At 42.0% G+C, this 20,298-nt stretch overlaps 1 protein-coding gene across 4 annotated transcripts in view; it reads left to right on the forward strand.

Moving 5' to 3' along the window:
* LOC132228215 (chromatin remodeling regulator CECR2) overlaps window positions 1-20,298 on the forward strand; it is a 240,285-nt gene that overhangs the window by 188,344 nt on the left and 31,643 nt on the right. For all 4 annotated transcript variants that reach the window (XM_059684234.1, XM_059684237.1, XM_059684235.1 and 1 more), the window contains exon 8: window positions 9,193-9,346. In XM_059684234.1, the coding sequence (XP_059540217.1) occupies window positions 9,193-9,346 (154 nt within the window). The remainder of the gene's footprint in view (window positions 1-9,192; window positions 9,347-20,298) is intronic.

The following is a 20,298-nucleotide window of genomic DNA, read 5'->3' on the forward strand; positions in this document are numbered from 1 at the left end:
GACCTCCCTCTCACAATCCGGGACTGCTGGCTCCTAACCACTCGTGGCCTGCCTGTCTGCCTGATTGCCCCTAACTGCTTCTGCCTGCCAGCCTGATCACCCCCAACTGTCCTCCCCTGCCGGCCCAATTGTCCCCAGCTGCCGTCCCCTGATGGCCCGATCGCCCACAACTGCTGTCCCCTGCTGGCCATCTTGAGACGACGTAAGGGTGCCGTGCGAGGGCCACCTAGGCTTTTATTAGTATAGATTGCTTCTACTTCATCAATTGTTATTGGCCTATTCCTGTATTTTTATTGTTCCCGATTGAATTATGGAAGATTCTATTCTTTGTATTTCTCTGGGGTCAGTTTTTACTTCACTGCTTTCATTTCTGATTTTATTTATTTGGGTCCTCTTTGTTTCTTGATGGGTCTGGCTCATGGCAATTTTGTTTATATTTTCAAATAAAAGCTCTTGTTTTCATTCATTTTTTTTTGTTTTGTTTTTTGGGTTTTTTTTTTTTGTCTCTGTCACTTATTTCTGCTCTAATCTTTATTATTTCCTTCATTATACTTACTCTGGTCTTTTCTTGTTCTCTTTCTAATTCTTAAAATTGTAGGGTTAAATAATTTATTAATTTTTTTGTGTTTAAGGTATGTCTGTAGTGCTATGAACTTCCTCTCAGAGCTGCTTTCACTTTGTCCCATAAATTTGGGGTTGTTGTATGTTCATTTTCATTTGTTTCCAGGAAGTTTTTTATGTCTTTCTTGATCTCATTGGTAACCTGTTCACTGTTTAATAAAATGCTATTTAGCCTCCATGTGTTTGAATATTTGAGAATGTTTTTGCTGTTGTTGATTTCTAATTTAATTCCATTGTGATCTGAGAAGATGCTTGATATGATTTCAATCTTCTTGAACTTGGAGAGACTTGATTTGTGTCTTAACATGTGGTCTATCTTTGAGAATGACCCATGTTCACTTGATGTATATTCTGTAGCTTTAGGGTAAAATATCCTATAAATGTAATTTAAATCCATCATTTATAGTCTCTGTTTTCCTGTTAATTTTTTGTCTGGAAGATCTATTCAGTGATGTCAGTGGGGTGTTAAGGTCCCCTACTATAACTGTATTGCTGTCAATCTCTTCCTTAAAGTCCTCTAGAATTTTTTAATTTTTATTTTTTTAGATATTTAGGTGCTCTTGTATTGGGTGCATATATGTTTACCAGGGTTATATCCTCTTGTTCAATCGGTCCCTTTAGTATTATGTAGTGACCTTTATAGTCTCTTGTGATGACCTTCATTTTGAAGTCTTATTTTGTCACTTATGAGTATTACTACCCCAGATTTTTTTTTCTCATTTCTATTTACATGAAAAAATTTTTTACCATCTCTTCACTCTCATCCTGTGTGAGTCTTTTGTTTTGAGGTGGGTCTCATAGACAGCATATAAATGGGTCATGTTTTTTTATCCGTTCACCTACCCTATGTCTTTTGATTGGAGTATTTAATGTTACTATGGATAGGTACTTATTTATTGCCATTTTAATTCTTTATGCCTGTGTTTCTATTTCTTCTCCTCATTATAGCTGTCCCTTTTGCATTTCTTGCAGTGCTGGTTTGGTGGTGATAAACTCCTTTAGCTTTTTTTGTCTGGGCAGCTCTTTTATTTCACCATGTGTTTTGAATGATAGCTTTGCCGAGTATAATAATCTTCATTTCAGATCCTTGCTTTTCATTACCTTGAATATTTCATGCCATTCCCTTATGGTCTATAGAGTTTCTGATGAGAAATAAGCTGACAGTCTTATGGAGTTCCTTGGTAAGTAACAAATTGCTTTTCTCTTGCTGCCTTTAAGATTCTCTCTTTGTCTTTAATTTTTGGCATTTTAATTATGATGTGTCTGGGCATGGGCCTATTTAGGTTCTTCTTGCTTGGGACTCTCTGTGCCTCCTGAACTTGTATGACTTTTTCCTTCACCAGGATAGAGAAGTTTTCTGCCATTATTTATTCAGACACCTTCTCTATTCCTCGCTCATTTTCTTCCCCTTCTGGGTCTTCTATGGTGTGAATATTGTTGCATTTCACGTTGTCCCACAGCTCCCTTAAGCTGTCCTCCTGTGGTTTTGTTTTGTTTTGTTTTGTTAATCCTCACCTGAGGATATTTTTCCATTGACTTTTAGGGAGAGTGGAAGAGAGAGGGAAAGACAGAGTCATCGATGTGAGAGAAACACATCGATTAGTTGCCTCCTGCAGGGAGGAGCCTGCCACCAACCAAGGTACGTGCCCTTAACTGGAATTGAACCTGGGACCCTTTGTTCCTCAGGCTGATGCTCTATCCACTGAGCCAAATCAGCTAGGGCTGTCCTTCTGGGGGGGTTTTTGTTGTTTTTCTTTTTGGTTCTCTGATTGAGTGATTTCATTGATCCCATCCTCAGCTTCCCCTAATCTGTTGTGTATTCTTCCCACTGTTTTCCTTATTAGTGCTATGTTATTCTAAATAGTTATTATATCTTTTCTAATGCTGTTGACCATCCTTGCCATCATTATTCTGAACTCTATTTCTAATAAATTTCTTATCTCCATTTTGTTTAGCTCTTCTTCTGGAGAATTCTCTTGTTCTTTGGTTTGATGATTTTTTTGTATCCCCATTATGACTGCTTCTTTGGGTAGGTCTGCTATGACTTCCAATCTCTAGTGCAGGACAATCTCAGATGTTGTCTGTTGCTCCTTTTAAAAGGTTTAACTACACAGTGTATTTGTGAGGAGCCTTTTTTTTGTGTGGTAACTGGAAGGACAGTCATCTTGTAAAAACTCATGCCATATCCACAACCCAAACCAGATGATTCTGGACTCCTGGACCACAGCTGGCCAGCTTTGCAATAGTACAAGAGCTCTCCCCCTCTAGGTGGACCTCCACCTGTGCAGATGCATAACTGAAGCCAGATGCTAGCCCTGAGTACCCTGTTTGTGGATAACAGCAATCCACAGCTTGAGGCTCCCTCTGATGGGACTAGGTGTTTTTGGCAAGGACCAAGATGTGCGCCAGAGTCTGCTTTTCCTAGTCCTGGGTCCAGAAGGAGGTTAGGCAGACTCAAAGCCTCTAGAGCAGTGGTTCTCAACCTTTGTTACTAATCTTGTGACCCCACCCCATAATAAAGAAACAGAATTTCCGCAGGATGAGGCCCAGAAATCATGATTTTAAAAAGATTCCCAGGTTGAGAACCAAGGTTGAGAACCACTGCTCTAGAGATCCTCCTCTGCCTGCAGTCCAATGGACACTCAATCTTGATTAGCCTCACGCTATAGACCACAGGTGGGGTGAAAGTCTTTCAACAGGATGGAGCAACTGCCTTACCCTCAAGCAAAACCGCCTGGATAGCAAAGGTCCGCCAGCAAAGGAAACTTGGGTGGCTGCCCTCCAATCTCCAACCCCAGGCCCCAGTCTTGGAGTCTCTTCAGAGAGCTCCAGTCTTTTCTGCCAGAACCCAAGGTGAATGGCTGCACATGAAATTTTGTGTGTTGACCCTTTAAGAGGATGCCAGCATTTCCAGCAGTCTCTCATTGGCAGACAGCAGTCCTGCTGCTTTTCACAGCCAGATGTTAAGTAGTCACCTTTTCTCAGTTTTGGTGCTTTGGGCTGGGGAGCCCAACTTGGCTTTAGACCACAAAGTTTTCTGTGGGAGCTCTTCTAGCCCTTTCGTGCCTCTGCACTTCCTACCAGTCTGTGCGTTCTCCACTTTCCCTCCTTGGTTATCAGGGTTCTCGCCAGCTAGTCTTCAGTTCATTTTTCAGGGTGGTTTTTCTGTATTTTAATTGTATTTCCAGTTTAGTCCTGAGAAAGTGTCAATGTGGTTTCCACTTACTACCACCAATTTTGAATCCTCCATTGATTATTAGAGAGTTGAAGGGAGAGAGACAGAAACATCAACGTGAGACACATCAATTGGTTGCCTCCTGCACTTGCCCCAACAGGGCCAGGGATCGAACCTGCAACCGAGGCACTTGCCCTTGACTGGGAATTGAACCCATGACCCTTCCATGCATAGCCAGGGCAGAAATGAAATTTTTGTTGATTGCATTGAGTATATAATATCACCTATTAATCTACCACAAAGACATTTTTGCCTATCTCATTTTTAAGAAGTGTAAGTACTCTGTATAGATTCCTGGTACATATATCCAGATTGTCCTCCAGAAGACATGTTTACCAGTCTTTACAATGTGTCACATTGTATCATTTTTAACAATTTTATAAGTGAAAAAGCTATTGTATTGTGCTCTTCCTTTTGATCATTGATGTGGGTGGTTTATCTTCTTTTTTTTTTCTCTTTTTTTTTTATAATTAAATCTTTGTTGTTCAGATTATTACATTTGTTCCTCTTTGCCCCCCCCCCCCATAACTCCCCGCCTTCCATTTCCCGCCCCACCCTCCACCCTCACTCCCCACCCACTGTCCTCATCCATAGGTGCACGATTTTTGTCCAGTCTCTTCCCAAATCTCCCACACCCCTTTCCCCCCCAACAATAGTCAGTCCATTCCCTTTCTATGTCCCTGATTCTATTATAATCAACAGTTCATTTAGTTCATCAGATTATTCATTCATTTGATTCTTAGATTCATTGTTTATAGATGCGTATTTCTTGTTCATAATTTGTATCTTTACCTTTTTCTTCTTCTTCCTCTTTTTAAAGGATACCTTTCAGCATTTCATATAATCCTGCTTTGGTGGTGATGAACTCCTTTAGCTTTTTCTTATCTGTGAAGCTCTTTATCTGACCTTCAATTCTGAATGATAGCTTTGCTGGATAAAGTAATCTTGGTTGTAGGTTCTTGTCATTCATCACTTTGAATATTTCTTGCCACTCCCTTCTGGCCTGCATAGTTTCTGTTGAGAAATCCGCTGACGTCGTATGGGTACTCCCTTGTAGGTAACTGAGTTTCTTTCTTTTGCTGCTTTTAAGATTCTCTCTTTGTCTTTTGCTCTTGGCATTTTAATTATGATGTGTCTTGGTGTGGTCCTCTTTGGATTCCTTTTGTTTGGGGTTCTCTGCGCCTCCTGGACTTGTAAGTCTATTTCTTTCACCAGGTAGGGGAAGTTTTCTATCAGTATTTCTTCTGATAGGTTTTCAATATCTTCCTCTCTCTCATCTTCTGGCACCCCTATAATTCTGATGTTGGTACGCTTGTAGCTGTCCCAGAGGCTCCTTACACTATCTTCGTATTTTCTGATTCTTTTTTCATTTTGCTTTTCCAGTTGGGTGTTTTTTGCTTCTTCACATTTCAAATCTTTGACTTGATTCTTGCAATCCTCTGGTCTGCTGTTGGGAGTCTGTATAATATTCTTTATTTCAGTCCGTGTATGCTTAGTTTCTAGTTGGTTTTTTATCATAGCATCGAGGGTCTCATTAGATTTCTTGCAGATCTCATTAAGTTTATCGGCGGCTTCTAGACAGTTCTTGAGAGCCCTTAAAAGTGTGGTTCTGAACTCTATATCCTCCGTGGACAATTTTGTCCTGTTTCTTTGTCTCCGCATTTTTTATGCTTTCTTGGTGCACCCCCTAGTGGTCTTTGTGCGCAGTCTTGTTGTAGTTAAGCCTTGATTGTTGTAGTTGATCCTGGGGGGATTTGACCTCCAGGCCAACTGGCTGTGAGAATCAGCTTTGTCTGCAGTGGGAAAACTTCTGTCCTTTGGGGAGGTGCTAATCTAGCCTTTGCCTGAGGCTATCCGGCAAATGCCTCTGTGCAGGGCTTGGGCGGGGCAGGTCTTATGGGATCAAACAGGGCGGGTGGAGGGAGCAGTTATGGCTGCTCTCAGTCCCGTTCCCAGAGGCTCTGCCTCTCAGAGTCCCAGCAACAGTCCCGTTCCCAGAGGCTCTGCCTCTCAGAGTCCCAGCAACCGCTGCAAACCATGGAGAGAAAGCTGCCCTCCCGTTGTGACCTATGCCAGACAGTCCTGCTTCTCCCGTTTGAGTCTGGGTCCCTAGAGACTTGCCCAGAACTGGAGCTCAGAGCCTGAGCCTCCCTCCCGATTGAAAACGACAACTGCGCCCTCAGCCACCAGCCCGCTCTGCGCACACCTCCTCACCTTTGTATTTTCTGCACTGCGCCTCCTCTGAGCCTCAGTATGCTGTTCTCTTTCCTTCTAGTTGAAGAATTTCCCCTCAGCCAGCTTTCCTGTGGTTCTGGGTGATGTCCATTCCGTCTTTTAGTTGTATTTTTGAAGTGGTTGTTCGAGGCAGCAAACTCTGGTGTTTACCTATGCCGCCATCTTGGTTCAGCCGGTTTATCTTCTACATGTCTTATATTTGTGTTCTGTTTGTTTTGGGGGTGGCTACTGTTTGTAAGACATTGTTACATACTAAAAATAATAAATCATATTTGTTATAAAAATATTTATATATTGTAAAGATTTATGTAATTAACTATTCTTTCCCTTTTTCTCCTTCCATTGACTTAATGCTTGAAATGTCTCCATGTTGTTTTCCAGGTGACTCTGGAGATTTAATATTTCTATTCATGATTCATTGGCTTGCATCTCTTTAGTCCTTAGTAAAATTCTTGGTCCTATTAATATCCTCTTGTACTCTTCGAAGGAAGAATATTTCATGTTTTCACCAGCTGTCCTTTTGTTATAGAGGCACAGAATACACACACATTAACTCTAGCTGGTTTTCTTCAGTGGGTAGAGCGTCAGCCTGTGGACTAAAGGGTCTCAGGTTCGATTCCGGCCAAGGGCACATACTCGGGTTGCGGGCTCGATCCCCAGTGTAGGGCATGCAGGAGGCAGCCAATCAATGATTCTCTCTCATCATTGAGGTTTCTATCTCACTCTCCTTCTCCCTTCCTCTTTGAAATCAATAAAAATATTTTTTTTTAAAAAAAAAGAATACACACACATTATCATTGTTACATGTAAATATATGCCCATGTTTTCTCTTTTTTATGTGTCTCATTTATAGAAAGTAGTACAGCTTTCTTTGAATGAAATAATTCCTTTGACAAGACTTATTTTTCCTCTCTCCTCCTTTTCCCCCATCATATGAATTTTTATATTAAAGGTAGTATCAGCTTGGAGTCTCTATGTGACTGAAAGAAGAAAAAGTAATTATTTTGGTTTGCTTTGGTTTATTAACTATAATTTCATCATAACTTCTTGGCTGAGGAAAGATGTTGCCTAAAAGTTGGACTAAATAAGGACCTGGAGAGATGGGGTAAAGGGAATGGTACTCATGCATTGCAGAGTAGGTGCTTTTCTGACCTTTAAGAACCAGTAACTAGAGAGACACATTCTTCAGAATTGTCCTTGCTTAATGCCAGGACCATCCCCATTTCAGAAACAATATCTAGCATATTTAACTGTCTACTCTGGTTATAGGATAAAGATTTCGGAGAACTTGAATTCTATTTAGGTTTTGAAGTTCCTTATGAGTACAGTATTATGTATGCAATAATAATGGTTAATTTTTGTTTGTTTCAGTTTTATCTCTCTTCTCATTCATTCCAGATTTTACCTTTGGATAGCAAACTCCTTTTAAGTCAGGCTTACAGTATTTAATGATAAAAATGACTTTATAAAAGCCTATCTAGGCATGACAACTTCCAAAATCTGAATCAAATGTAGAATCAAAACTAGTTTTAAGGCCTATAAAGAAAATAATACAAAATTTTAATCAGCAGTTTGTGTTTAATTATGACATGTGTAAATAGTGATCTATATTCACTTTTCCCCCCCACATTAAAATCACTTGAACAATTTCCATAGTATGAAACTTTTAAATATTTATCTGCATAAAAGACTCTTACATTTGCTTCCTATTGAAAAGATCTTTTAAGAAAAGCTTCACAGTGCTCTCCCTCCCAGGAGCATGCCTGCCTTTCCCTTCCCCCTCATCTTCCCTTCTAAACTTAAGAAACCCAGGAGACTTACTAGGGAGCAATGGACTGAGGCATCTGGTCCCCAGTTAACCCCCTGACCCTGTCCCCTAGACCCTTTTCTCTGACTTAGTGAGCCAAAGCAGATTATTTATTTGGGGAAATATACAGAGTAAATCTTCAATAAATTATAGTTGTCCTGTTTTTTTGTGTGTTTGTTTACCTTTTCTTTTATTAGATTCCTTAGGCAAATTCCCAGTGTATTTAACGCAAAACAGTGGTTCTTACTACCATCCCCCCTATTTTACTCATTGTTTTACTACTAAAGAAAAGTGTAGCCAAAACCGGTTTGGTTCAGTGGATAGAGCGTCGGCCTGCGGACTGAAAGGTCCCAGGTTCGATTCCGGTCAAGGGCATGTACCTGGGTTGTGGGCATATCCCCAGTAGGAGATGTGCAGGAGGCAGCTGATCAATGTTTCTCTCTCATCGATGTTTCTAACTCTCTATCTCTCTCCCTTCCTCTCTGTAAAAAATCAATAAAATATATATAAATAAAAAAAGAAAAGTATAAAAGTTAAGGGTTTCAGAGTGATGTACAATGTCGAAATTGTGATTGTTTTCTGTCTAGTGAATATTTTTCATCCTTTTACTTAGATGACAATACTTTTTCAGGTTTCACTTTTATCCAACATTAAAGCTGTAAAAAAGGTCTCTGAATTGCCTCAATTTGTTCTTCTCCAGTTCAGTGTATTCTTTATAATATTACCTCCCAAAGACTACAAATTACATAAGCCATTGGGCCCAAAACTTGTACCATTTTTAAAATCTCCGGTGTGTTTTAATGTTAGTGTATTTACATATATGTTATATGTATTCTTTAGGTGATCAAACCGAATTTGTAAGTATGCTATACATTCTCTAGCTATCTAATATTATTTACTAGAGTCCTGTTGCACGAAGAGATTCGTGCAATAGGCCTTCCCTTCCCCTGGCTGCCTGCACTGGTTTTCCTTTGGCACCGGGGACCCAGGCCTTTGCTCTGGCCAGAGCCGCCTTCAAAGCCTTCCCTGCTCCGGCCGGAGCCGCCTTCATTCTTCACTCCGCCGCTTCCCACCTACATGTGCAAATTAACCGTCATCTTTGTTGGCAGTTAATTTGCATATCTCGCTGATTAGCCAATGGGAAGCATAGCGAAGGTATGGTCAATTACCCTGTTTGTCTATTATTAGATAGGATTAAATAGATTGAATTCAATAAAAACCAAATCTTAACTCAGAGTGAAGAATACATCTTACATTGTTGTATATTGACTCTACACTTACTGGCTCCTCACAGGAGACTCCTATGATTACCAGAATAGAAAAACAGAAGCGCAAAGAAGAGGAAGAAGAACGTCAACTTCTTATAGCAGTGCAGAAGAAGGAGCAAGAGCAGATGCTAAAGGAAGAGAAGAAAAGAGAGTTGGAGGAAAAGGTCAAGGCAGTGGAAGGTATGTGGGCTTTTTGTGTAGTCTGGAAGGAACATGTGTCATGGTAATAGCAATCCTATAACCAAAGCCAATCAAACTGGGTTCTGTCATTTATCTAAGCTGTTTCCGGAAACTTCTAACTTGTAAATTCTATTCTGTCTACTTTATTCATCTAGATACCATCTCATTGCCATTGCATTCCTGCTAAAACACTGGTATTTTTTCATTGTGTGTCTTCCTTTTATTCTCTTGCCTGTTCTCATTTCTGCTAGGTCCCTTATATAGAATAGAGAAAAACTTAAAGTATTGATGACAACTATTTTCACAGAAATTATTTTGAACACAAATGAAATGTGCTCAAGAAAAGCCTTAGAGGTTTTTTTTCAGCTCTATGAAACTATACAGATCTAGAATATTATGAAGGCAAAGCGTTTTCTCAAGCTTGGGTTCGAGTCATAGTTTTAGTGTAATGAAATTATAGCAACGGATAACAACTGTCTTTAGATGTGTTATGTAGCAGTTATATTTATAAGCTGAACCTCTTGTGTCATGTGATAACATCATTTGGCTTATTTGAATACTGACCAATATTTATTTTCTTTTAAATAAATGTATTTTTAAAGCTTTCTTTTAAATATCTTTATTGATTTCAGAAAGGAAGTCGGGGGAGATAGAAACATCAATGATGACAGAGAATCATTGACCGACTGCCTCCTGCACGCACACACTAGGGATCACAACCTGGGCATTTGCCCTGACAGGGAACCAAACTGTGACCTCCTGGTTAATAGGTCAACACTCACCCACTGAAGCACACTGGCTGGGCCGATGTGCATGTTTACTCCCATTCCTCTTTAGTGCCTTCTGTTTCTTAAAATGTTAACCCAATTCATGCCTTGATTATTTCTTCATTCTAAAATCCTTAGTGCATTTATTCTGCAGATATAGCCTTTGTCTTAGGCTCTGTAGTATATCCAACTTAAAAGATTTAGCATGTTTTATTTCCAGTGCTAGATTTAAATTCCTTTAGATAAGTGGTTCTCAAACTTCCTAATGCCACGACCCTTTAACCCTTTGCGGTCCAATTTTATTTTTGGAATTCAAACAGTGTGGTCCAAATTAATTGATGGGAATGAATGTTGAACCGGTTTGCGGTGTCGACCTCAGCCTCGATATTGGACCTGTTCCTAGCTCCTGGTCTGTCAAGTCAGCATCCACGTTGGACCGAAAAGGGTTAATACAGTTCCTCATGTTGTGGTGACCCCCAACCATAAAATTATTTTCGTTGCTACTTCATAACTGTAATTTTGCTACTGTTATGAATCGTAATGTAATATCTGATATGCAGGATGTATTTTCATTGTTACAAATTGAACATAATTAAAGCATAGTGATTAATCACAAAAACAACATGTAATTTTTTTACAAGTTAAATCTTTATTGTTCAGATTATTACAGTTCTTCCTGTTTTTTTCCCCCCATAGCTACCCTCCACTTGGTTCCCACCCCATCTCTGCCCTTACCCTCCCTCCCCCCCCACTGTCCTTATTCATAGGTGTACATTTTCTTTTAATTAAATCTTTATTGTTCAGATTATTACATTTGTTCCTCTTTTTTCCCCCCACAACTCCCCTCGACCCAGTTCCCACCCTACCCTCCACCCTTACTCCCAACCCACTGTCCTCATTCATAGGTGCGCGATTTTTGTCCAGTCTCTTCCCGCATCCCCCACACCCCTTTCCCCCCCAAGAATAGTCAGTCCATTCCCTTTGTATGCCCCTGACTCTATTATAATCAACAGTTCATTCTGTTCATCAGATTATGTATTCCCTTAATTTTTAGATTAACTTGTTGATAGATGTGTATTTGTTGTTCATAATTTGTATCTTTACCTTTTTCTTCTTCCTCTTTTTAAAGGATACCTTTCAGCATTTCATATAATACTGGTTTGGTGATGATGAACTCCTTTAGCTTTTTCTTATCTGTGAAGCTCTTTATCTGACCTTCAATTCTGAATGATAGCTTTGCTGGGAAAAGTAATCTTGGTTGTAGGTTCTTGTCATTCATCACTTTGAATATTTCTTGCCACTCCTTTCTGGCCTGCATAGTTTCTGTTGAGAAATCAGCTGACAGTCATATGGGTACTCCCTTGTATGTAACTGACTTTCTTTCTCTTGCTGCTTTTAAGATTCTCTCTTTGTCTTTTGCTCTTGGCATTTTAATTATGATGTGTCTTGGTGTGGTCTTCTTTGGATTCCTTTTGTTTGGGGTTCTCTGCGCTTCCTGGACTTGTAAGTCTATTTCTTTCACCAGGTAGGGGAAGTTTTCTGTCATTATTTCTTCAAATAGGTTTTCAGTATCTTCCTCTCTCTCTTCTTCTGTCACCCCTATAATTCTGATGTTGGTACGCTTGAAGCTGTCCCAGAGGCTCCTTACACTATCTTCATATTTCTGGATTCTTTTTTCATTTTGCTTTTCTGGTTGGGTGTTTTTTGCTTCTTCGTATTTCAAATCTTTGACTTGATTCTTGCAATCCTCTGGTCTGCTGTTGGGAGTCTGTATAATATTCTTTATTGCAGTCAGTGTATGCTTAATTTCTAGTTGGTCCTTTATCACAACATTGAGGGTCTCACTAGATTTCTTGAGGATCTCATTACATTTATCGGCGGTCTCACCAGTCTTTTCGAGGGCCTTACTAAATTTATTGGCGGCTTCTAGACAGTTCTTGAAACACCTTAAAAGTATGGTTTTGAACTCTATATCCAGCAGTTTGCTTTCCTCCATTTCTGTCATTTGTGTCCTGTTTCTTTGTCTCCGCATTTTTATGCTTTCTTGGTGCACCCCCTTGTGGTCTTTGTGCACAGTCTTGTTGTAGTTAAACCTTGATTGTTGTACGTAACACTGGGAGGGATTTGACCTCCAGGCCAATTGGCTGTGAGAATCAGCTGTGTTTGCAGTGGGAGAAGTTCTGTCCTGATCTCTAGGGAGGTGCCATTCTAGCCTCTGCCTGAGGCTATCTAGCAAATGCCTGCATGCAAGGCTTTGGCAGACGGGTCCCAGGGGATCAACAAGGTGGGCCAAGCAAGCAGTTATGGCTGCTCTCGGTCCTGCCTTCAAAGGCTCTCCTTCTCAGTGTCCCAGCAATTGCTGCAAGTACCTCAGAGAGAAAGCTGCCCTCGAGTTCCAACCGATGCCAGACAGTCCCACTTCTCCTGTTTCATTCTGGGTCCCCAGAGACTCACCCGGAACTGGAGCTCAGAGCCTGAGACTCCCTCCCGATTGAAAAAGACAACCGCGCCCTCAGCCACCAGCCTGCTCCGCATGCACCTTCACACCTTAGTATTTTACTTCCGCACAGCACCTCCTGTGAGTCTCAGTATGCTTTTCTCTTTCCTTCTAGTTGTAGAATTTCCACTCAGCCACCCTTCCTGTGGTTCTGGGTGATGTCCATTCCGTCTTTTAGTTGTATTTTTCTTTAAATATATATTATTGATTTTTTACAGAGTGGAAGAGAGATGGATAGAGAGTTAGAAACATCGATGAGAGAGAAACATCGATCAGCTGCCTCCTGCACACTCCCCACTGGGGATGTGCCTGCAACCAAGGTACATGCACTTGACCTTAATCGAACCTGGGACCCTTGAGTCCGCAGGCCGACGCTCTATCTGCTGAGCCAAACCAGTCAGGGCTTTTAGTTGTATTTTTGAAGTGGCTGTTCGAGGCAGCAAACTCTGGTGTTTACCTATGCCACCATCTTCGCTTTCGGTGTACGATTTTTGTCCAGTCTCTTCCCGCACCCCCCACACACCTTTTCCCCCTGAAAATAGTCAGTCCACTCCCTTTCTATGCCCCTAATTCTATTATATTCACCAATTTATTCTGTTAATCAGATTATTTATTCACTTGATTTTTAGATTCACTTGTTGATAGATGTGTATTTGTTGTTCATAATTTGTTTCTTTACCTTTTTCTTCTTCTTCCTCTTCTTAAAGGATACCTTTCAGCATTTCATATAATACTGGTTTGGTGGTGATGAACTCCTTTAGCTTTTCCTTGTCTGTGAAGCTCTTTATCTAACCTTCAATTCTGAATGATAGCTTTGCTGGGAAAAGTAATCATTGTTGTAGGTTCTTGGTATTCATCACTTTGAATATTTCTTGCCACTCCCTTCTGGCCTGCATAGTTTCTGTAGAGAAATCAGCTGACAGTCATATGGGTACTCCCTTATAGGTAACTGAGTTTCTTTCTCTTGCTGCTTTTAAGAGTCTCTCTTTGTCTTTTGCTCTTGGCATTTTAATTATGATGTGTCTTGGTGTGGTCCTCTTTGGATTCCTTTTGTTTGGGGTTCTCTGCGCTTCCTGGACTTGTAAGTCTATTTCTTTCACCAGGTAGGGGAAGTTTTCTGTCATTATTTCTTCAAATAGGTTTTCAATATCTTGCTCTCTCTCATCTTCTGGCACCCCTATAATTAGGATGTTGGTACGTTTGAAGTTGTCCCAGAGACTCCTTACACTATCTTCACATTTTTGGATTCTTTTTTCTTTTCGTCTTTCTGGTTGGGTGATTTTTGCTTCTTCATATTTCAAATCTTTGACTTGATTCTTGTGATCCTCTAGTCTGCTTTTGGAACTCTGTATAATATTTTTTATTTCAGTTTGTGTATGCTTAGTTTCTAATTGATCCTTTTTCACATCCTCGAGGGTCTCACTATATTTCTTGAGGGTCTCACTAGATTTATTGAGGGTCTTATGAAATTTATCAGCGGTTTCTAGAAAATTCTTGAAAAACCTTAAAAGTGTGGTTTTGAACTCTATATCCAGTAGTTTGCTTTCCTCCATTTCTGTCATTTGTGTCCTGTCTCTTTGTCTCTGCCATTTTTTATGCTTCCCTGTGTTGATAGAGTGGCTTTCTGTGTTAGGTGTCCTATAGGGCCCAGTGGCTCACCCTCCCCAATTACCTGATGTGGACACTCTTCGTGCACCCCTTTGTGGGTTTTGTGCACGGTCTTGTTGTAGTTTAGCCTTGATTGTTGTAGGTATCATTTGGAGGAATTGACCTCCAGGCCAATTGCCTGTGAGAATCAGCTGTGTCTGCAATGGGAGAACTTCTGTGCTGGAGACACCCTTCTGGGCAAGACTTGCTTCAGTGGGGCTTTGATTGCTCACTGAGTCTGCCCCCTGAGTGTGTCCCTTATGGATCTGAGAGTTGTAATCTGGATGGTCCCACTCTGACCACTAGGTACACTGGCTCTTGGATCTCTAAGGAGGTACTAATTTAGCCTCTTCCTGAGGCTACACAGCAGGAGCTATCTGAAGATTCCTCTGCTTTGTTTGGGGTTTGGAGGTGCTCATATGAGGCCCAGCTGTGAAGCAATGCAAGCTGCTGTGGGGCCTTGGGCCTTCTTTTGGATGTTCTGGGATTTTCTGACCCAGCTTCAGTTGGTTAGGTAATTTTCAGATTGCAAAGGGCCAGGCCTTTCATATGCAAAAGCTTCTGCCCACAGCTTGGGTGGGGTGGGGTCTCTGGGGATCAACAGGGTGGAGCAATCCGCTATGGCAGCTCCTCAGTCCTACCCTCAGAGGCCCTGAGTCTCAGTGTCCCGCTAATCACTGCAAGTACCTCTGAGAGAAAGCCGCCCTCGAGTTCCTACCAATGCCAGACAGTCCAGTTTCTCCTGTATGAGTCTGGGTCCCCAGAGACTCGCCCGGAACTGGAGTTCAGAGCAGTCAGGAGCTTGAGACTCCCTTCTGATTGAAAAAGACAACCGCATCCTCAGCTGCCAGCCCTTTCCGCGTGTGCCTCCGTACCTCTGCACTTTACTTTCACACCGCACCTCCTCTGAGTCTCAGTGTGCTTTTCTCTTTGCTTATAGTTGTAGTATTTCCACTTAGCCAGCCTTCCTGTGGTTCTGGATGATGTTCGTTTTGTCTTTTAGTTGTATTTTTGAAGTTGTTGTGCGAGGCAACAATTTCCGGTGTTTACCTATGCCACCATCTTGGTTTCTCAGTCAAAACAATATGTAATTATATATGTGTTTTCCAGTGGTCTTAGACGACCCCTGTGAAAGAGTCATTTGACCCCCCAAAGGGGTTGCAACCCACAGGTTGAGAACGCCTGCTCTAGATGGTAACTGTGGCTTTTATTTCTATATATTTTTCAATGGGGTTATTATTGTGTACACTATTGTCAGTTTGGATTTTTTTTTTTAAATATAACTATTTTTAAAATAAATATTTAGTGTTCAGATTATTACAGGTGTTCCTCTCCCCCCCCCCCCCCATAGCTCCCCTCCACCTGGTTCCCACCCTACCCCTGCCCTTACCACCCCCCCACTGTCATCATCCATAGGAGTAAGATTTTTGTCCAATCTCTACCCGCACCCCTCACACTTCCTTCCCCCTGAGAATTGTCATTCCACTGCTTCTATTTTTTTATGCCCCTGCTTCTAATATATTCACCAGTTTTTTCTGTTCATCAGATTTTTTTTAATTGACTTAATTTTTAGATTCACTTGTTGATAGATATGTATTTGTTGTCGCTTTGTTTGTTCATAATTTTTATCTTTACCTTTTTCTTCTTCTTCCTCTTCTTAAAGAATACCCTTCAGCATTTCATATAATCCTGGTTTGGTGGTGATGAACTCCTTTAGCATTTTGTTGTCTGTGAAGCTCTTTATCTGACCTTCAATTCTACATGATAGCTTTGCTGGGTAGAGTAATCTTGGTTGTAGGTTCTTGTTATTCATCACTTTGAATATTGCTTCCAACTCCCTTCTGGCCTGCATGGTTTCTGTTGAGAAATCAGCTGACAGTCATATGGGTACTCCCTTGTAGGTAACTAACTGTTTTCTTTCGCTGCTTTTAAGATTCTCTCTTTAGCCCTGGCCGGTTTGGCTCACTGGATGGAACGTCGGCCTGGGGACTGAGCAGTCCCAGGTTCGATTCCGGTCAGGGGCATGTGCCTTGGTTTTGGGCACATCCCCATTGGGGGGGTTGCGGAAGGCAGCTGATCGGTGATTCTCTCTCATCGATGTTTCTGGCTCTCTATCCCCCTCCCTTCCTCTCTGTAGAAAATCAATAGAACGTATTTTAAAAAAAAAAAAAAAAGATTCTCTCCTTGTCTTTTGCCCTTGGCATTTTAATTATGATGTGTCTTGGTGTGGTCCTCTTTGGATTCCTCTCATTTGGGGTCTCTTTGCTTCCTAGACTTGTAAGTCTATTTCTTTCATCAGGTAGGGGTAGTTTTCTGTCATTATTTCTTCAAACAGGCTTTCCATATCTTTCTCTCTTCTTCTGGCACGCCTATAATTCGAATGTTGGTACATTTGAAGTTGTCCCAGAGGCTCCTTACACTATCTTCGTATTTTTTATTTCTTTTTACTTTTCAGGATGGGTGTTTTTTGCTTCCTTGTATTTAAAATCTTTGACTTGATTCTTGATATCCTCTAGTCTGCTGTTGGATCTCTGTATATTATTCTTTATTTCAGTTAGTGTATGCTTAATTTCTGACTGGTCCTTTTTCATTTTTGGGGGCATTCTCATTAAGATCCTTGAAGGTCTAAGTTCCTCGGAGGTCTCATTAAGTTTCTCAGAGGTTTGTAGAAGATTCTTGAGTAACCTTATAACTGTGATTTTGAACTCAATATCCAGTAGTTTGCTTTCCTCCATTTCCTTCATTTGTGACATGTTTCTTTGTCTCTGCATTTTTGCTGCTTCCCTGTGTTGATAGAGTGGCTTTGTGTGGTAGGTGTCCTATTGGGCCCAGTGGCTTAGCTTCCCCAATCACCTGAGGTGGACACTCTTGGTGCACCCCTTTGTGTGCTGGGTGCACAGTCTTGTTGTAGTTAAGCCTTGATTGCTGTTCGTACCGCTGGGAGGAAATGGCCTCCAGGCCAGTTGACTGCGTGGACCCGCAGTGTCTATAGTGGAAAAGCTGCTGTACTGGAGACACCCTTATGGGGCAGGACTTGCTTCAGTGGGGCTTTGGTGCTCACTGAGTCTGCCCCTTGGATGTGTCACTTACAGATGTGAGAAGTTGAAATCTGGTATCTGACCACTGCGTACACTGGCTCCTGGATCTCCAAGGAGGTGCCAAGTCAGCTACTGCATGAGTCCGCCCAGCAGGAGCTACAACGAGATCTACAGATTTCTTCTCTTTGTTTGGGGTTTGGAAGTTTTGGAGCTCTCTGACCCAGCTGCAGTTTGTTAGGTTAGACTGCTAAAAGACAGGCAGTTCATTTGCACCGCTGTGCACAGCTTGGGTGGGCTTATAAATTGGGTGGGGCGGGTCTCAAAGAATCACCAGGGCGGAGCAAAGAGCGATGGTTGTCTGTCAGCTGTCTACATGTCTTTGGGTCTCGCACCCCCACAGTAACAATGATCCCTGTGAGGAGCTCTGCAAGAAAGCCACCCTCGCTTTCCGACCCACTGCCAGACAGTCCAGTTTCTCCCCATAGGAGTCTGGGTCCCCAGAGTCTTGCGGGAAACGAGTTCAGTGCAATCGGGAGTTTGTATCTCCCTTCCGCTTGAATAAAACAGCGCACCCAGTTGTAGCCATTTCACATGCCTCCGTACCTCTGCTCTTGGCGCCTCCACACCTCCTACCCTGTCTCAATGCGCTTTTTTCTTGTCTTCTAGTTGTAGAACTTCCACTCAGCCAGCTTTCCCATGGTTCTGGATGATAGCCATTTTGTCTTTTAGTTGTAGTTTTAATGTGGTTGTGGGGGGCGGCACGTACAGGTATATACCTTATGCCGCCATCTTGGTTCTCCCCTGTCAGTTTGGATTTTAATTTATACAGACAGGTCCAAAATTTATTTTTGTGGCTTAGTTTCTATACCTGCAAGATTAATAATATCTGTTATAGATTGTTCTTTAAATCAACAAATATTTTTTGAGCACCCATTCTCTGCCAGGCACTGTTGTGGAAATATAGTTTTAAATAAAATAAGATACTTCTTTCATAGAGTTTACGTTGTAATGGTGGGTAAACAGTAAGCAAATATTGAAAAACCATAGAAAGTGGTGAGTAATCTCAAGAAAAATAAAACTGGTTTAGTGATATAAGGAGTAACATAAGTAGCATTTTAAAAAGATTGTTAAGAGAGCCTTCTCTGAAAATGTGCCATTTAATAATGAAATGAGTGTCATAGATAACATGGTATTGTACATAAAAAACCCTAACACTCTATGAAAAAACTACTAGATTTAATTAATGAATTTGGCAAAGTTAACACCCAGAAAATCTATGGCATTTTTATACACCAATAATGAACTCTCAGAAAGAGAAACTAAAAAAACAAAACCACTTTAGTGTGTTTGGCTCAATGGAAAGAGCATCAGACTGTGGACTAAAGGGTCACAGGTTCGATTCCAATCAAGGGCATGTACCTTGGTCGCAGGCCCGATCCCTGGCCCTGGTCTGGGCATGTACGAAGGCAGTAAATCAATGTGTGTATGTCTCTCTCTCTTCACTCTCTCTAAAAATCAATAGAAAATAGCCTGTGAGGATTGACCAAAAAAATTTCCATTAACCATTACCAAAAAAAAATAACAACACGATATTTAGGAATAAACTTAACCAAGGAAGTAAAAGACCTGTACTTAGAAAACTACAGGATATGGAAAAAAAGAGATAGAGAACGATATAAACAATTGGAAGAATATGCCATATTCGTGGATTGTTAGAATCAACATCCTATCTAATAATAGACAAACATGGTAATTAACCATACCTCTGCTACGCTCCCCATTGGCTAATCAGGGTGATATGCGAATTAACTGCCAACCAAGATGGCGGCCGGCAGCCAAGCAGCTGAAGTGAACATGAGGCTTGGTTGCCCAGGCAATGAAGGAAGCCAAGGTTCCCCACCTGCTGCGCCCGGCTCTGAGCATGAAAGCAATAGCTGTGAAATGCAACTATGTTTCAATTATGGAAGCGAAGCAAAACCCAGAGACCTGCTTTCAGACAGTCCGGCATCGGAGCTGGAGCTGCAACAAAGTTTCAATTACAGAAGGTAAATAAATCCCAGAATAAAAAAGAAAAGAGAGACTGGGAGCTTCAGTTGCAGGCTTGGCCCGCCTGAAAACAGCCCTCAGCCCCTCATCCAGGCTGGCCAGGCACCCCAGTGGGACCACCACCCTGAAGGGGGTGCGGGCAGTCTGAAAAGAGCCCTCAGCCCCTCATCCAGGCTGGCCAGGCACCCCAGTGGGGTCCCCCACCCTGAAGGGGTTGCGGGCAGCCTGAAAACAGCCCTCAGCCCCTCATCCAGGCTGGCCAGGCACCCAAGCAGTACCCCCACCCTGATCCGGGACACCATTCAGGGCAAACCAGCTGGCCCCCACCCGTGCGCCAGGCCTCTATTCTATATAGTAAAAGGGTAATGTGCAAACTGACCCTAACAGCAGAGAGACTGGGAATGACTGGTCACTATGACACACACTGACCACCAGGGGACAGACACTCAATGCAGGAGCTGCCCCCTGGTGGTCAGCTTGCTCCCACATGGAGGAGCTCTGCTCAGCCACAAGCCAGGCTGATGGCTGCCAGTACAGCGGTAGTGGTGGGAGCCTCTCCTGCCTCCTCAGCAGTGCTAAGGATGTCCGACTGCAGCTTAGGTCTGCTCCCCACTGGCAAGTGGACATCCCCCAAGGGCTGCCGGGCTGCCAGAGGAATGTCTGATTGCCAGCTTAGGCCCAATCCCCTGGGGAGCAGGCCTCAGCCAGCAGTTGTTCATCCCCCGAGGGGTCCCAGACTGTGAGAGGGCACAGGCCAGGCTGAGGGACCTCCCCACCCCACCCCCCCGAGGGCACAAATTTTTGTGCACCAGGCCTCTAGTCATTAAAATATTCATACTACCCAAAGCAATCTAAAGATTCAATGCAATCCCTATCAAAATACCAATGGCATATTTCACAGATCTAAAACAAATAATCCAAAAGTGAATATGGAACCAAAAAAGACCCCGAGTAGAT

This window comes from Myotis daubentonii, chromosome 2 (assembly GCF_963259705.1).
Source record: "Myotis daubentonii chromosome 2, mMyoDau2.1, whole genome shotgun sequence".
In the NCBI taxonomy this organism is placed as follows: Eukaryota; Metazoa; Chordata; class Mammalia; order Chiroptera; family Vespertilionidae; genus Myotis; species Myotis daubentonii.